The sequence below is a fragment of the Mizuhopecten yessoensis genome, unplaced genomic scaffold (genome assembly GCF_002113885.1).
Source record: "Mizuhopecten yessoensis strain PY_sf001 unplaced genomic scaffold, ASM211388v2 scaffold9109, whole genome shotgun sequence".
NCBI lineage: Eukaryota > Metazoa > Mollusca > Bivalvia > Pectinida > Pectinidae > Mizuhopecten > Mizuhopecten yessoensis.
Window position 1 is genome coordinate 266,450 of NW_018407883.1, and position 17,504 is coordinate 283,953.

General features: G+C 38.0%; 1 protein-coding gene across 3 annotated transcripts in view; it reads left to right on the forward strand.

Annotated features, from left to right (window-relative positions):
* Positions 1-16,183, forward strand: part of LOC110457337 (calcium-dependent protein kinase 12-like) — a 23,079-nt gene extending 6,896 nt beyond the window's left edge. For 2 of the 3 annotated variants that reach the window (XM_021508562.1, XM_021508561.1), the window contains exons 2-4: positions 12,818-13,019; positions 14,516-14,610; positions 14,823-16,183. In XM_021508562.1, coding sequence (XP_021364237.1) covers positions 12,818-13,019; positions 14,516-14,610; positions 14,823-15,039 — 514 coding nt within the window. In that variant the 3' untranslated portion in view covers positions 15,040-16,183. Of the gene's footprint in view, positions 1-13; positions 282-12,817; positions 13,020-14,515; positions 14,611-14,822 lie in introns of those variants that run through there. The other variant, XM_021508560.1, reaches the window with a different exon arrangement.
* The last annotated feature ends 1,321 nt before the right edge of the window (positions 16,184-17,504 follow it).

A 17,504-nucleotide genomic window follows, 5' to 3' on the forward strand; every position in this document is an offset into this window, starting at 1 on the left:
GGGGGGCACGGTCTATATCGAGTGACAGTTTTGTTCTTTTAATCTTTTTGAACAATGCTTTGTAGAGGAAATATATGACCTTTGACCTCAAATTAATTGCTCACTTGAAAACCATCTATTGAAAAGCCTGGTACATAAACTCGCCTTTACTAATTGTGGAAACCTATTGGATAATGACAGTCGTTGAAGTGTAGATCGGGATATACACGGCTATATCCACAGCTGTTTCACACCACTGAACTTCTCTACTGTTAGACAGCAGACATGGGCGACTGTTGCTGGTGAGTTGTTATAACGTAGTATTACAGAGATGTAGAATTATTGACAAACGGCTTACACTCGAGTTATTTCAGCGACTGTATCTGTTACAATTCATTTGCATTTTTACGTTGTTAATCGCTGAGTCATTCAGAAGTCGGTATGTAGGTTTTGTTTTCCAGGAGGCTTTATTTTTGTGACGTTGTGTTAGCTATTGTCACAATATCGCTGATAATACCATTACTTTGTTGTAGTTCGGTGGTATTGTGTAAGCTGAGGCTACAATACAATCGATTAGGCAATCGGGTTAACTAGTGGTTGTGATTACCGTAATTGCCGAGCGTTTTACAGATAATAACAACTCCCATTTTTCTTTGGTAATATATTCCGATCTGGGTATTGAACCTATTAGCTAGCTTCTCCACTTAGGTGAACGTTAAACACTCAGGCCAAATATGAGGTATTGTCAAGCAAGGCGCTAGCGGTTTTGTTAAGGACCAAACAACACTAATAATGCATCAACTTAAACTAAAAGTTGAAAATGTTGAAAAGAAGTAAATAACTATAGTGTGTATTGATAGCGAACGAACTGGTTGTACACCATGTATCATATGTTTCTGTCGGGGTCGAACGAGAATAAATACTCATATATTAATGGCACAGAATTTGAATTTAACAACTTTTTTCACAGTTTTTACACTATAGAATTTACCAAATATTTGCTAACAATCGACGCATTCGATCAAGCAGTGTTTGCCAGTGAATGACTGGTCACAAGCATAAAGGTAAGATTGATTTTTTCATTGCGTAAACTGTAAGCACGTGTAATGAAGGTAAAAAACAACGGCCTCTCTGTGAACGCGTCAATCTGATTAAAATCATCTGTTACTACGAAGTAAACGAAGCCATGTAACATATGATTTTAATCAGATTGTGGACGCGTCTATTATTAATCAGAGAGAGGCAGCTAAATATCTACCGGATGTAGGATACGGGCTGTTAACACCGGATGTAGGATACGGGCTGCTAACACCGGATGTAGGATGCGGCCGGCTAACACTTGATGTCGGATACGCGCTGCGTTCTTCTTCTTCTTCTTCTTCTTCTTGATACGAGGGCTCCATCAGTTTGATGATTATGCCATCGGGGGGTCCTATTGTAGAGGCGTGAAGGGGGTTATTTATAGTGATTAGGGGTGGGTTTTTTTGGGTTTTTTTTGTGATTTTTTTTTGTGCAAGTTATAGATAAAAAAGTTAAAATCTGGTGTATATACTAGTGTGTGATGAGGGCTTCAAGGGCTGTGTAGGGTAAGAGTGCCTTGAAGTCCTCTAGTGTTGTGCATTGGACTGCTGCTAAGGGAAGGAGATTCCATTGTGTTGCTGTGTGTGGGAAGAATGAGTATTTGTAGGTGTCCTTTGTAGCAGATATGTGTTCGTATGCGTACGGGTGTACCTGTCTTGTGCGGGGGTCTACAGGTATGAGTATATGTGTTGGGCTTAAAGCTACGATTCTGTGTATAATTTTGTAAAAAAGGATAATTCTAGTGTATAAGCGTCGTGTTTGTAGTGTTGGCCATTGAAGTGTGTGGATCATGTGTGTTCCGGAACTAGTGTTGTGGTATCTGTTTTGTACGTAGCGTGCTGCTCTTCGTTGTGTTTTTTCTATTTGTTTAATTTGGTTTGTGTTGTGTGGATCCCAAATGGAAGAGGAGTATTCAAGTTTAGGCCTTACTAGTGCTTTGTATGCATGTTCTTTTATATTTGGTGAGTTTATTTTAAGGTTGCGTTTGAGAAAACCTAGGGACCTATTGGCATTGGCTGTGATATTGTTTATGTGTTTGTCCCATCGTAGGTTGTTTTTTAGTGTTAGTTCTAAGTATTTGCTTGTTTCTACTTTGGGTAATGTGTGGTTGTGGAGTTTGTAATCATGGTGTATTTTGTTGCGTTTCGGTGTAATGTTAAGTATGTTACATTTGTCGGGGTGAAATTGCATTAGCCAGTCTGTCTTCCACTGTCCTGCTGCATCGAGGTCGTGTTGTAGTTTTAATGTGTCTTCTTTGTTGTTTATTGTCTTGTATATTATGCTGTCATCTGCAAATAGTCTAAGTGTGCTGTATTTCATGTATTCGTGGAAGTCATTTATGTAGATGAGGAAGAGGATGGGGCCCAAACAGGTTCCTTGAGGGACCCCAGAGGTTAGTTGTATTTTGTCTGATTGTTTGCCCTCGAGTACTACTGTTTGGGTGCGAAATGAAAGAAAGTCTGTAATCCATGCGTGTGTGTTGCCTGTTATCCCGTAGTATTTGAGTTTGTATTGTAGTCGTTTGTGTGGGACTTTGTCGAAAGCTTTGGCAAAGTCCATAATGATGATGTCTGTCTGTTTGTTGATGTTGTTGTTTGATGCGAGGTCGTGTATGAATGTGGTGAGCTGGGTTTCGCAGGATCTGGAGGATCTAAAGCCGTGTTGTAGGTCATATAATATGTTATTGTTCTCCAGGTGTGTCATTGTGGCGCTTGTTATGATGTGTTCCATAAGTTTACATGTGCTGCAGGTAAGTGAAATTGGTCTGTAATTTGTCGGATTGTACTTGTCTCCTTTTTTGTATACTGGGTTGACGTTTGCGTGTTTCCAATCTGATGGTAGTGTTTCTGTAGTGAGTGAGCGGGGGAAGATTTTTGTGAGAATGGGTGCTGTGATGTCACTTAATTCTTTGAGGATTCTGCCGTGAATATTGTCAGGTCCTGGTGCTTTATGTGGGTTGATTTTATTGATTAGTTTGTAGATGCCTTGTTCTGTAATGTGTAAACCTGGCATGAGAGGTTGTGGAGAAGGTCCTTTGTCTGGTATGGGGCAGTCCTGTTCTGTGGTGAATGCAGATTCAAATTGTTCGTTTAGTATGTGTGCCTTGCATGTGGTGTCATTTATTAATTGTCCGTTTTTTCTTAATGCGGTTATATCAGTGTTTTCTTTTCTTGTGGTTTTTATGTAGGAGAATAGTTTTTTGCAATTGAATTTTTTGCTAGGCGAGGGTGTGCTGGGTTCGTCTATTGGTAGGTCTTTTATCATTTTTTCTATGTAGTTAAGGTAAGCATTGCGTGTTTGTTTTTGTAGTTCTGATTTTGCTGATTTATATTTCTGTATAAGTTCATGTTTTGTTTTGCTTTTCATGTGTAATTGTTTTCTCATGAGTCGAAGGAGAGAATGTGTTATCCAAGGGAGTTTGGATTTGTATGTGATGTGTTTTTGAGGGATATTTTTGGTGACTGAATTAGCAAGTGTTGTTTTGAACATGTTCCAAAGATTGTCTGCAGTTTGGTTAGGTTGTTCGTTTAGTTTTGTGTTTAGAAGTGTGAGGTCGTTTCTTATGTTGTTCCAGTCAGCTTTGTTGTAGAGGTATATGTTTCTAGGTTCTCTTCTTATTCTTTTCAGTCGAACGTCAATTTCAGTGTAGATTATGTCGTGGTCAGATTTACCTATAGGTGGTGTGGTTTCAGTCTTGTTAATGATTGATGGTCTGTTTGTAAGTGTCAGGTCGAGTATGTGGTTTCTTCTGGTGGGCTTTGTCGTTATTTGTGTGAGGGAGTTGTTGTCTATGATGTCCAGAAGGTGCTGGTGGAGTTTTTGTTCTTGTTTGCCTGGTATGGTTGTGTTGTTTTGCCAGTCTATGTGTGGTAAGTTGAAATCTCCACTTACGTATGTTATTGTGTTGTTGTTGTGACCTAGCCTGTTCATAGAGATTTCTAGTTGTTCTAGTGAGTGTCCTTTATCTGATGGTGGTCTATAGTTTGCTCCTATGGTGAGGTTGTGTGAATTTGTCATGGAGATGTCTGCCCAGATTGATTCATTGTCTGTTTCTAATTCGTTAGGAGCCCTATCTACTCCCTAGTTTAAAGAAGTAGAACAAATATAGAGTTCTCAAACGTTGCAATGGGGGCAGCAGATTTGAGCATAGTATTGCAATGAGGTAGCACTATGCAGTCGGCATCAGACGGGTGTAAACCTTCGGCATCAGATGCGCGTCATGACGGGTGTAAACCTTCGGCATCAGATGCGCGACATGACGGGTGTTAACCCAAAGACATCAAACCAATCAATCAGAGCACCGTGAATTGTACTTGGCAATGCCTTGATCACAGTTGATGTTAGTGTTGAGAGCTCTGCCAAGTGCGGTACGGTTCTGGTCTCAGGATTTGTTAAAGCGGCCCAACGACACAATGTCATTCGGGGTTATTTCGGGCTTAAAGCATTAACAAGAAACTCAAACGATACACACACATCAAACCCTATAAAAAAAACAACACCGCTCTCTGCTCGACGTTCTGCATTAATTGTGTGTTTGTAAGAACTGGTAAACCTATGTCAGTATAATATGGCCGTTTAGAGTGCCATGCTACTGTGTCCAGTTTATGACATTCCAGTAAGATGACACTGTAAAATGGACCCTGAGTGACCCTGTCATATGTTTGCACTGTCTTTACATGACCTGAGATGTTGCGAGAACGTAAAACGCCAAACCAATTACTCTGTTGATACAAGTATTGTCGTGGTAGGAGGGAGACCAGACGATCATTAACAGTTTGCCTCTCTCGTCTATCGTTTGTTGATTGGTCTAGTTTTCCTTTAAGATAATGAACAGAGAAGTATTAAGTTTTATTTTTAACATTTGTATACAGTGTACATATAGATCATGTGATGCATATACTCGTGTCTTGTTGGGCAATGTCCATGTGGAGGTGTTAACACGTGAATGTCATGTGCCTGTCTGCTCATGTGATCTATTATAGAAATATTTAGACAAAGGGGATGTAACACGATCATGTGTACGTGTCGTATAAACAACACAGACCGGAAGTAATGTATAACAACGACACTTGACATCCAACCTTGACACCCCTTAAGTCAAGTTCGGAAACGCTTGACAATCGCGTGCTACTATGGATGGTTTGTGCATTTCTGTACCTGACTACATGGGATTGTTTAACATCACATGACTGACGCCATTATTTAGAAAATAAAGTGTTACAAAAAGGATCGTAAGTTCTCTATATTAAGGTGTGGTGTAGGTCGGTTCTCGACTGTACCCTCAAAGAGCACGATATTATCACTATTGTAAAATATACTCGTTTGCTAATGGGACATATCACTAGCGAAGTCCGAAGAATTTCAGTAATTATATATAGATCACACGCTCATGATAACTACACAGACAAAGATAATTATCAGTCATTTACATTTCTTAACGCTACTCGTGGCAAAAGATAAATATGTGGAACTCAAATCGCTGCCACTTAGGTGAAAACAGTTACACTGTCACTATTTTGGCGCTATAACAGCTATCTTGACACTAGATCATTATAATTCTTTGATAGTTTCACTAGTGGGTGATAACGATTGGTTGTGGTGGGGTATAGCGAAGGTCATATATTTCCACTGCAATTCCTCTGTAAGTATTCATATTATCAGGTGAAATTGTGTCCCTAGCTCGACCAGCGTCATTTTAAAGCTTTTCCTCCCGACACGATTAGAACGAAACAACCGTTAGAATCAAACATTTTGGTGACGTTGGACTGTTCCAGATATCTGTTACAGAGATATTTCTTTGATATCTGTCCCATGCAAAATCTATGCTGATATTCTAAACCAGCGTTTACCCAAATGGTTAGAAACAAATAATCTGCTAGTTGAATAACAGAATGGTTTTAGAAAAAATAGAAGTTGTCTTGATCATCAGTACATTTTATATTCTATTTTAAACAACAGAAAAATTAGGAAATAATCAACTTTTGCCTGCTTTGTCGATATGAAAAAGGCATTTGATTGTGTTAGACGTGATTTTTTATGGATTAAAATGCAACATTTTGGTATCCATGGCAAATACTTACAAGCCATAACATCCTTGTTCCATGATATCCAATCAAGGGTAAAGATTAAACATAAACGTACAGAGGCATTTGAGGTATAACAAGGTTTGAAACAGGGATGTAAAGTCTCCCCGACAATTTTTTCATTATATATAAATGATCTGGCCTGAAATTAAATCACTAGGTAAAGGTGTCAAGGTCGATGATGCCCAGGTATCCATACTTCTGTACGCAGATGATATAGTATTTATCGCGCCAGATGAGTCGATGCAACATATGTTAGACAAGCTTGATAGTTGGTGTAAAAAGGGGAATTTAGGCATAAATCAAGAAAAAACAAATGTTGTGCATTTTCGCGACCATCTGTACCTCTAAGAAATTTTATTTTACATGTGGTGTTATACCTATAGAAAAATCTAGAATAAACCTTGTTTTATGGTTATATGAACACTTAAATTTACATTTTACTGTACAAAAATTGTGTAAATCTGCCAGTAGCGCATTGTATGCTCTTTATTCCAATTATGTATATGCTGGAGAAATGCGTTACGAAGTTTATTGTAAGCTGTATGTATCCCTAGAAGAACCAGTGCTACTTTATGGTACTGGAATCTGGGGTCTGAATAAATATGGAGAAGTTGCTATGGTTGAAAATAAAGCATTCAGGTATTTTCTGGGTGCTGCTAGAAATGCAAGTAATGTAGCCCTTCGAGGAGATATGGGTTGGAATTCATGTGAAGTTAACCAATTAACTGAAGTTTTTAGATTATATTTACGCATAAAGAATTGCGATGATAGCAGACTACTGCAGACAATTCATAAATGGTCATGTTCTATTAGAAATTCCTGGAACTCTCGGGTTGTTAGTCTGATAGCGGAGAAAAATCTAAGTGAAGTTTAACCTCGAGTAGAGGACACAAGAGCAAATTTCTAATTATACATACAGGAGGTTTCCACATTCAATCGCCTCGTACAAATCATGCAGTGGGTAATAGCAAGGTTATGATAAGAGTGTAGTCAGAGGATACGACGTCAAACCTTCCGTAACCAACACATTTCTATGAAGACCTCCTGTCTATAAATAGATATATACAATATGTAAAGGTATTCCAAACTATGTCTACAACAAAATGTCCACCAGTCTATCATCTAGTTTACAGACCCCTCCCGTGTAACACCGCACTACATAGCACGTCACGAATCACTTACAGTAAACCACTTGTTGTTAGGTCGCATTGACCTTAGCCAGCACGAGAACATATTTAAATTAATATAACAAACCTCTTTTCGAAACAGCAAGTATCTCTACAATTTTTACCTTACTTAAACCTGTTACACGGCCACATTTACTTTTCAAGTTTAAATTTGTTTTTCTTTTTTCTTGTTTCTCTGGTTTTATTTCCTTTAGCATGTTTTAGCAACCATTTACTTGACCTAATGACCCCTCCCGTGTTGATGGACCGTATAGTCGATAAGTATACCAATAACTCCATTTGTAACAACATTACGTATACTCGTTACCATGGAGATATGTATAGATTCTACAGGCAAATTTCATTAAACAGCTGTATACAATTAAAAAGATAAAAAAAAATATGAAATTCTAAACGTTAAAATTTCCTGCCATATCTACACAAATTTTACATACATTTGTTAAATAATATTTGTAATTCGAGTTTTCGTTATATGCGGAGATGTTATCTGCAGTCCCGGGAGGATGGGTAGTAATGTGGAGGGAGGTGGTTTATACAAATCAAACATTTTAATCTGCTCTTGTAGATAACTAAAGTAAACAACGGCTGAAAAATAGTTGGTTTATGAACGAAATATATTTTGATTCACAGGGGTACAGCTCAGGTCATCGAAACAGCTAAGTTCATAAGAAGGCTGATGTCTAAAAAGTCGCAACCGAAAAGAATATAGATTCCAAGTATCAGATCTGTTCTGGTCTTTTCTGTGTCCTATGCATAAGACTCAGAGTAAATTGTATATACTGTATGAGCCCTCATCACATGCAGTGTATGATACAGTTTCGGGTGCCTCAGAAGCCGTGATCGGTATACTGTAAGGCGCACAGTCGTTGTACTACTGTGTGCAATCAAGGCGTGAGCTTCAGACCACTCGCTCTCCCAAGAATTTCGGTTCAACCCCAGCAGTGGCGGAAAAAGAGATTGATGTATGATAGGGTTAGTTGTTATCCCTCCGATGACACGGTGGTTTCCCCTGTGGGTTTTCTTCCACCACGAAAACAACATCTGTTCCCTTAGCAGCGTCGTAATAAACGCTCTACAGGGCTTCTGTTTGTTGTTGACAATATTGTACACGACGTTAAATAAAGATTATTATATCATAAAGGAAAAACAGGCATTTTCCTTTTACGAAGCCGCACTGGATTCAGTTTGTGTAAGGTAAGCGTGCGAGTTTAAGGCAGCAAGTTGATGTATGTGCCTCTACCTGATAGCACTGGTTTGATGCCAACTTAAGAGTCCTACCTCACTGAATCATCATGCCGACAACACCCAACACCATACTCAATATGGTTAGATTATAATGATAACGGGTAGGGAATAACAACTTTCCTTTTTAACAACTTTGAAATGTTCCGTCTTTGGAACTTGACATTTTGTCTCCACTTACATGGTTGAAGATGGAAAACAGTTGATTCATTCAAAGAAATGCATACATAACATAGTTTGAGGTATATATCTCTGGGAAATAAAGGAACACAGATATGCAAGATATATATGCTTCATTATATTTCGCTGTTGGAGGTTTTCTTTATACGGTAATAGTCGTTTTATTCTAGAACCGTACAGGTTTGTATACTAACAACATAATATGCCTTTTGGTGTCTTTGGGTGGCCGAGTGGTGCAGTGGATAGCGCACTTGCCCTTCACCAAGTCGGTCAGGGTTCGATTCCTCGATTGGACGTGATCAGGTATGGGGTCACCTGCCCGACCACGTGTTTTTTTTCCGGGTAACTTGTTTCATAATTGTTGTAAAATAAATAAAGTTTGTAAAATTTGCCTTTTTGATATTACAACTACCAATAAAAACTGGATCTTTATCGTTTTCACAATAATAACGACAGCTGTTTATCTCTTGGTGATTATGATAGCTATTGGCAGAAATATTAATATATATATACATTGTAGTGATATTTTGTAGATAGCGCGGTATCTGATACCTACAGAGACACCTAATGTTTACATTATGTTTACAGCTAATATCTGCCGGCCAGACAGCAACCTACACCTGTTGACTGTGTCTCCAGTTTCAGTGTTAAAGTCATATTGGTGGCAAGATATTGACTATTCTGCACGACGAATGATAGTGTTCAGTACCGGTCCACGATGCTTTTAATTCTTCAAGGCAGAACCCCGTGCAGGGGAAGATAGGCCTGCAAGATCACAAGAAGCGACTATTGTGCCCCCGCCCCTCTCTCTCTGAAGTTTTTTACCATATTTATAGTATACATGTAATGAAATTCCAAAATTATTCACGTATGATATTGTAAACAGTACGATGAACGTTTGGTGTAAGAAGCTAGTTTATCTCACTTCACTTAGTTAATTTGTTTTTAAATAGTGAGAGAAACTTATTTCCACAATAGCCTATTGTTTGTTTTACTTTTTAAAGGCATGTGGTTCAATTTGGACTTAGAATAGCTCTTAAACAGCTCTGCTGGCTATCTGGGAAGGTTTCTACCTTGTATGTGTCAAAGTAACATGCGTCATGTCTGTAAATCAAAAATAGTTAACAGGGTTCGACCGGCGTAATTATACATTGTTCGACACTGTTTCAGTAGATAACAATACTTATGCCAGTATGTTTCGATGTGAGAGTAAGTATAATCTAGGTTTCATAGACAGCTTTCGCGTCCCGTTCATTTTGTGACATGTGTGACGGTTATACATTAAGGTCTATAGTATCTGGTTGGTTTATATTTTAAGAATACCACAACGAACTTGATGCTGATCGATCTTTCTGAGCTAGTGTCAGATATTGCAAACGATTGAGCGTTAAAGTAAAGCAGCTTTAGAATTCGGCAATACTTGGTGTGTGGTATGGTTTTTCTCTATTCCCGCTGTGGTTGTCTCCCTTCCATCATTTCATTCCAGAGTAATTTTCGTTATAATGGTGAAGAAACGGTGAACATGGACTCCCGTGGAAAATGAAACCAGTGTCAGGGTCCCGCTGACAATTGACCACTTCAGCGGTTATTTTTCCACGTGTGTCTTGTTGAAAATTGACCGTGGAAAAGAGCCTCCTGTCAGATGTCAGATTCCCAGCAATATAAGCTCACCTTAATTTGTGTACGCTTTATAAGTTTAGTCGGTATACCTGTACGAAATAACGGTAATGCAGACAATTTGATTCGGCTACGCTTTATTTAACGCCTGCTCATAGGTGTGCGAGAGTATAAAAACAATAAAGGTAAATACAAAATATACTGAAGACGATTTTGTGAGAATGAATGAGTTCCTGGTAGACAATATGTTCAGCAGACTGTAGTCAATCTTAAGGGTAAATACTATGACCATGTTTTGGCCGATTTGTTTCTGTTTTCATATGAGGCTAAACGTTAAGTCGAGCTTATCAGAACTGATAACAAAAACCTTCCCAAGTCTTCAACTTCACATTCAGATTTATCGACGATGTGCCTTTTTTTAATAACAAAACAATCATTGACCACTTCGATCGTATATACCCTCCAGAATTTGAAATCAAGGACACCGTAGACTCTTCCATTTCTGTCGCTTTCCTTCATCTTTCTTACTGCATGACAACATGCACAACTCTCTACTTAACTGTATGATAAGCGGAACAATGTCGACTTTCTGAGCACGAACTTTCAATTTCTTGATAGCAACATCCCTGTTTTCCCTACCTACGATGTTTGCATATCCTGCTTATGCGCATTTCGCTACCCGAGTTTGTTTGCGATGTGAGGACGTTATGTCACTTTTGATTCGACTTAGATTTACATGGCGGGTGTCATCAATGAAGCAGAAGATGCTTTCCCTTCCGCAACACCTGGACTTATTCTCCTTATACTTTTTCAAGGGTCTCCATGTAGTTATTTCCTTTGTTCATACTGTGCCCTGATTTTATCAATTTTGAGTTCCATTCATGGTTTTGTTTACGCTTCGATATTCTCGTGTTGTTGTTTAATAAGCTTGGAACTACTTATTTCCAAGGTTAATGGGTTGCCTTTATATAAACTTTATTTATTTTTCAACCATTATGAAACAAGTTATTTCAACTTATATTAATCACTCTTGTTGGCCCGGATGTTAGCGCGTGGGGGGTCTAAGTAGGGGGTTGCCTTTCCCAGGGAAATAAATTGATTTCTATTGAAATTAATACATTAAAACCTAATTGTTAATTATAATTTGAGCCTACTTATTACCCATGATGATAGACTATCCTCCCGAGGGAATTACTTATTTCCCGGAGAATAACAATCTATGGACGAAGGGAAGTCTGTCGACTTAAATCTTTCTCCCTGGAAAATTACGAAACGTAGGTAAAACCTTAAAATTAATATTGTTGCATTGATTTTATTATCGATCTCCTTTTTTTTTTTTTTTACTACCTGGCAATCTATTTTTTTTGGCAATAACTAGACCTAAGCTTACCATATACAATTTGACCAGAATAGATATTTTAATTTCCGATATATTCTGTATTTATAAGACTTGCATAATACGATTAGCTGGATATGTTACAAAAATGAATTTTGCTTTATCAAGCCCAAATGTCAAGAATCCACATTTCGTTATTTTCTTTTTACGTCTTACGAGTTATTTCAGGTTGTACAGCATAAGAAAATTTTCAACATTATATATTAATATTTCCAGGGAAACATGGCGAAATCGGCAAGAATTGTGCTGACAAAAATATATTTATAACAAGTACAAATATATGAATATTTGAACATTTCGCAAGGTTTTTCATCTTTTATTTTGATACATTTCGTTTACAGTTCCTTGGTTAGTATAGTACTTGGTTGCCAAAAGGTCTTCTTATTCAACTTATTGAATTCTGCAGATTTTTTTCGATTATTATCTGAATCTTATTTCATTTTTCGCATTCTGTATTTCCCAATTATAATTTGTAATTGTAAAAGTCGGTCAAACATACGAATTTTACGTTATAAGTGATATTGGTAAAACAGCATCATTTTGATCGTAAGTAGAACAACTTCAGTCAATATCTTACAAATGTATTATCAGAAATGTATGAATGTTTGCACAATTGATAGTTTTTTGTTTAAATAATGAAAATATAGCCTTAAATTATATTTTGATCTCAGAAAAGCAATTAAGGTTACTTCTACCCCTTATTTTTAAGTTAAAATATACTCATATTTTCAAAATAGTTTTGCTGACCCAGCGATTGATATGAAATGTTCTACTGGCTATTATAAATATTCACTAGATTGACACTCCTGCTGGTCGAGGATTGGGGGAAAGAATACACCTAATGTAACCTACTGAATGTACCGAAAAAAAGCAACCAAAATAAATCTGCTGCACCCATTGCAATATTTTGGATCTTCGAATTTCTCGCAATCAACCTTTCGTTTCCTAACGCCTTTCTTGGCAATACCTCACAGTTTTGCTTTGATGCTGAACTGCGTGACATTGAAAAAATATCACAAAACTGTTAAAGTTTATCTTTTATATTTCAGTAAGAAAGGTGTGTACACAGCTACAGCTACAGAAGATAACGATTTCCAGCACGTGGACGGAAAAGGTACGCTCTCCATAACTGATCGCTACCTGAAGGCCGAGTATATGGCCATGGCTAGGGCCAGTAATGGGATGTTGACACGTGATCAGTTCGTGAAACTCCTGATGTTCCTTGGATATGGAGGAGAAGGACAGGCAGAGGTGTGTACACATCTTTAGTCATTGTTTTACTTTTATTAAATCATTTTCCCATTTACAACGCCATTTCTTACGAATCTGAATTTGTTCTAGGCATGTATTGTTAAACGAGATTTGATTTCATAGTAACTGAGGGCTTCTACAGAAAATTACATGGTCTTAACCGAAGCGTTTGTGGTGATAGGCAAGTGACAATAAATAATAATAACAAACAGTTATAAGGGTATAGTTAAAAAAAACTGTATCTGTGTTACTTTTTTTGTAATTCTTCACACCGAATGAAAGCGTGGAAATTTCCGTGTTGGCAATGGTACTCAACTCTATACATCTTATATGAATTTGATTTATATGACATCGAAATAAAATGATCACGTGTGATTTTCGTGCTAATGTACTCTACGCATAAAAACAGATAAACAAAAACCAAAAAACGTTTACATATTATTTTGATACCCTCGCAATGAGTTGTCAAGCTTATAAATGTTGTGGTTTGTTTGTTTGTTTGTTTGATTTTGTTTAACGTCCTATTAACAGCTAAGGTCATTTAAGGACGGCCTCCCCTGGGTGCAAGATGCATGCGTGTAGTGTATGTGTGTGTATTTTGGGAGGCTGCGATATGTTCGTGTTTGTCTCCTTGTGATAGCGCGAAACTGATGCCGACTTTATAGTGCTACCTCACTGAAACATTCTGCCGAAGACACCCAGCAGGACGCCCCACCCGGTCACATTATACTGACAACGGGCGAACCAGTCGTCCCACTCCTAATTTGCTGAGCGTTAAGCAGGAGTAGAAACTACCATTTTTAAAGACTTTGGTATGTCTCGGCCAGGGGACAGAACCCAAAGCCTTCCTCACAGGGGCGAACGCTCAACAAATGGCCAAAAGTGAGGCATTGTCAAGGGAGACATTAGGAAGAAGAAAGTTATTTAGAAAGGAGAGAAGAGATAAGGTCCCAAATTTAGTCGCCTCTTACGATCATGCAATTGGGGGCAGCAGGTACAATTCTTACGCCCTACCTGCAGGGACAATGTTGTGGATATGGCTAATACTGGTGATATAATGAAATAAAGATGAAATATGATGTAACCCAAATATAGTAGCACTTCCGGAATAACTGCCCGTCATCCGGGTTCTCTTGTGTATATATTAGTTTGTACACCCATGGAGTAAATTCTTCCGGGAAAACCCCCAGAGTAAAAGGAGGAGAATACAATTTAACATGGACTGCAGACACGTGGTTGTTTGTGGAGATGGTGACACAGCTATTACGTAATATGTATACAACATACATATCCATTACAATATTACTTTATATAAATGCAGGAGTTGTCGTTTAATGGCATATTATTAAACAAGTCAAAACATAATTAGTATTATAATCGCTGGTACAATTAAATGAAAAACAAATATAGAACATTATCATTTACTGAAAGTAATTTCAAATGGCAGCAGGGGGCTTTCATGTCCTACCGACATTTTCTATTTTGTACTTTAATAGGCACTGGTGAAGGCGGTGAACAAGGACGAAAACGCGGTCATAACACTAGACGAATATTACGACGCCATGAAAAATAATCCGGAAGTGATGCAAAAGTAAGTAATGTTGCATAATTATTGCAAGCTTAATGTAAGTACTCCACGTAAAAGCAGATGCAAAATGATGATAACGAAATTTCAGAATTCATTTTTTTCAAATACGTTTTCTTGTGCAAATTATAGCCAAATAATCCTGAGATTTCCTTCCTCTAAACAAACAGTATTTATCATATTTAACCAAGTATGACGCTAGCATTTGTGTGTTCCAGAACAAGCATGATGCGAAACCTTTTCGGGCGATTTGACGACAACAAAGATGGAAAGGCTAGGCGGGATCAAATTGAACAGGGATTCAGGGATATGGGAGTTGAAGTGGACGACAAAATGAAAAAAGACATTGCAAAAATGGATGAAAATCACGATGGGAATGTATTTTATCAGGATTTCGTACATACACAGCTGAAGAATAAGGGATATATTTCATAATGATACATGCGTTTCTGTAATACTTTAGCGTATTGTTTTGAACCCATTAATAATACTATTTGTTTTATAAGAGGGAAGGTTTTGTTAAATTAACTACAATTTTGTAAAACTTTATACAATCTACAATTGTTGCCGGGAAGGTTTTTTCTGTCAAATACTTATCGTGATGATTTGTTTTCAGGTGTGTCATTGATTTTGTCAGTTTTTATTGCAATTTTATTTGTTGAAATGGTGTTTATTTAGGAAAAGTAAACAAGAGAAACAGTGAGACAAAGAGACAGAGAGAGAGAAAGGGAGAGAGAGGATTTCCTGATTTCAAAAATTAGTAATTTTTGGCTAGACATTACCCTGAAATTCTCCAACCAATTAGCGAACAGATTGCCATGGAGGCTATTTTGTAAAAAAATAAATTTCAGTTTCTTATACTTAAAGATGGCAGTGCAGGTTATAAAGTTTTCAATTGAGACTTTGAAAAAAAAAGTTGTTTTTTTCCGGGTTTGAGATCTTCCTCTTCTTCTGCCGACTATCGTTTCTAAGGAAGTGTCGACATTTTTGTTTGTCCTTGCTTGGTAACGAGTATGGGTCTCGCTGGGTATGTTCAATATGTGCGCAAAATGACACTACTATACTATATATAATATATTACACATTCGCGATTTTCTACCGACAGTTTGTATCAGATCAGTTGAATAAAATTGAAATGGAACACATCAAAGATAGCATTTATCTAAGAAAATTGGACAAAGTAGCAAAATACGACCAATTAAAATATATAATGCATAATCCCTGCCTAAACGACGAAGACTAACGAGTTCATCGTACAGTTTTCGTGTGTTGGTGCAGCTTTATGCACGTGAACGACCGATGATATATATGAGATTTTAGAAGTATTTTCAGTAAGATACCTTTTATTTAGGATACACAATTTTCGAGAATGTGCCATAAGTACCAACCAGCCTGGCAGTTTTTCAAAGTCTCTAGGTGATTGCGTTTGATGTTTGATATCGGTTGCCGATCAGGGTTAGCGGTGCATTGTATCGCAAAAGGGTCAGTTGTAGAATGATAATCGGTTTGACAGGTAATGTACTTTTTATACCTAGCGAGACCCATACTCGTTACCAAGCAAGGACAAACTAAAATGTCGGCATTTCCTTAGAAACGATAGTCGGAAGAGATGGGGGAGATCTCAAAACCAGAAAACAATATTTTGAAAAAATAAATAAAATATCTCAATTGAAATTGAAAGGTCCATCTCTACAACTATATGTATGGTGTTCGTTGAATTTAAGAATCAAGAAATATCAGCGAGAGGACGGTGTTGTAATTGCAGTCTTCAAACACACGAACATACTAACCATGAGAATCAGAGCGAGATGATCATCGGAGCATGATACATTTTGTAGATACTGATTATATCACTATGTCGTTTTTCAACAAATGATTCTATAATGTAACAACGATGGCATATTGTTTGATTTAGTGTCGTATAGGACTCCGGGTAGGCTTGTTGTTGTATAGGACTCCGGGTAGGCTTGTTGTTGTATAGGACTCCAGGTAGGCTTGTTTTTGTATAGGACTCCAGGTAGGCTTGTTGTTGTATAGAACTCCAGGTAGGCTTGTTGTTGTATAGGACTCCTGGTAGGCTTGTTGTTGTATAGGACTCCTGGTAGGCTTGTTGTTGTATAGGACTCCGGATAGGCTTGTTGTTGTATAGGACTCCAGGTAGGGTTGTTGTTGTATAGGACTCCTGGTAAACTTGTTGTTGTATAGGACTCCGGGTAGGCTTGTTGTTGTATATGACTCAAGATAGATCTGTTGTCGTATATGACTCCAGGTAGGCTTGTTGTTGTATATGACTCCTGGTAGATTTGTTGTTGCATAGGACTCCGGGTAGACTTGTTGTCGTATAGGACTCCGGGTAGACTTGTTGTTGTAAAGGACTCCGGGTAGGTCTGTTGTTGTATATGACTCCTGGTGGACTTGTTGTCGTATTGGACTCCAGGTAGACTTGTTGTCGTATATGACTCCAGGTAGGTTTGTTGTTGTATATGACTCCTGGTAGACTTGTTGTTGTATAGGACTCCTGGTAGACTTGTGGTCGTATAGGACTCCAGGTAGACTTGTTGTCGTATACGACTCCTGGTAGACTAGGAGTCGTAGAGGACTCCGGGTAGGCTTGTTGTTGTATAGGACTCCGGGTTGACCTGTTGTTTTATAGGACTCCGGGTTGACCTGTTGTTGTATAGGACTCCGGGTTGACCTGTTGTTGTATAGGACTCCAGGTGTACCTGTTGTTGTATATGACTCCAGGTAGACCTGCTGTTGTATATGACTCCATGTATACCTGTTGTTGTATAGGACTCCGGGTTGACCTGTTGTTGTATAGGATTCCAGGTATACCTGTTGTTGTATATGACTCCTGGTATACCTGCTGTTGTATATGACTCCATGTATACCTGTAGTTG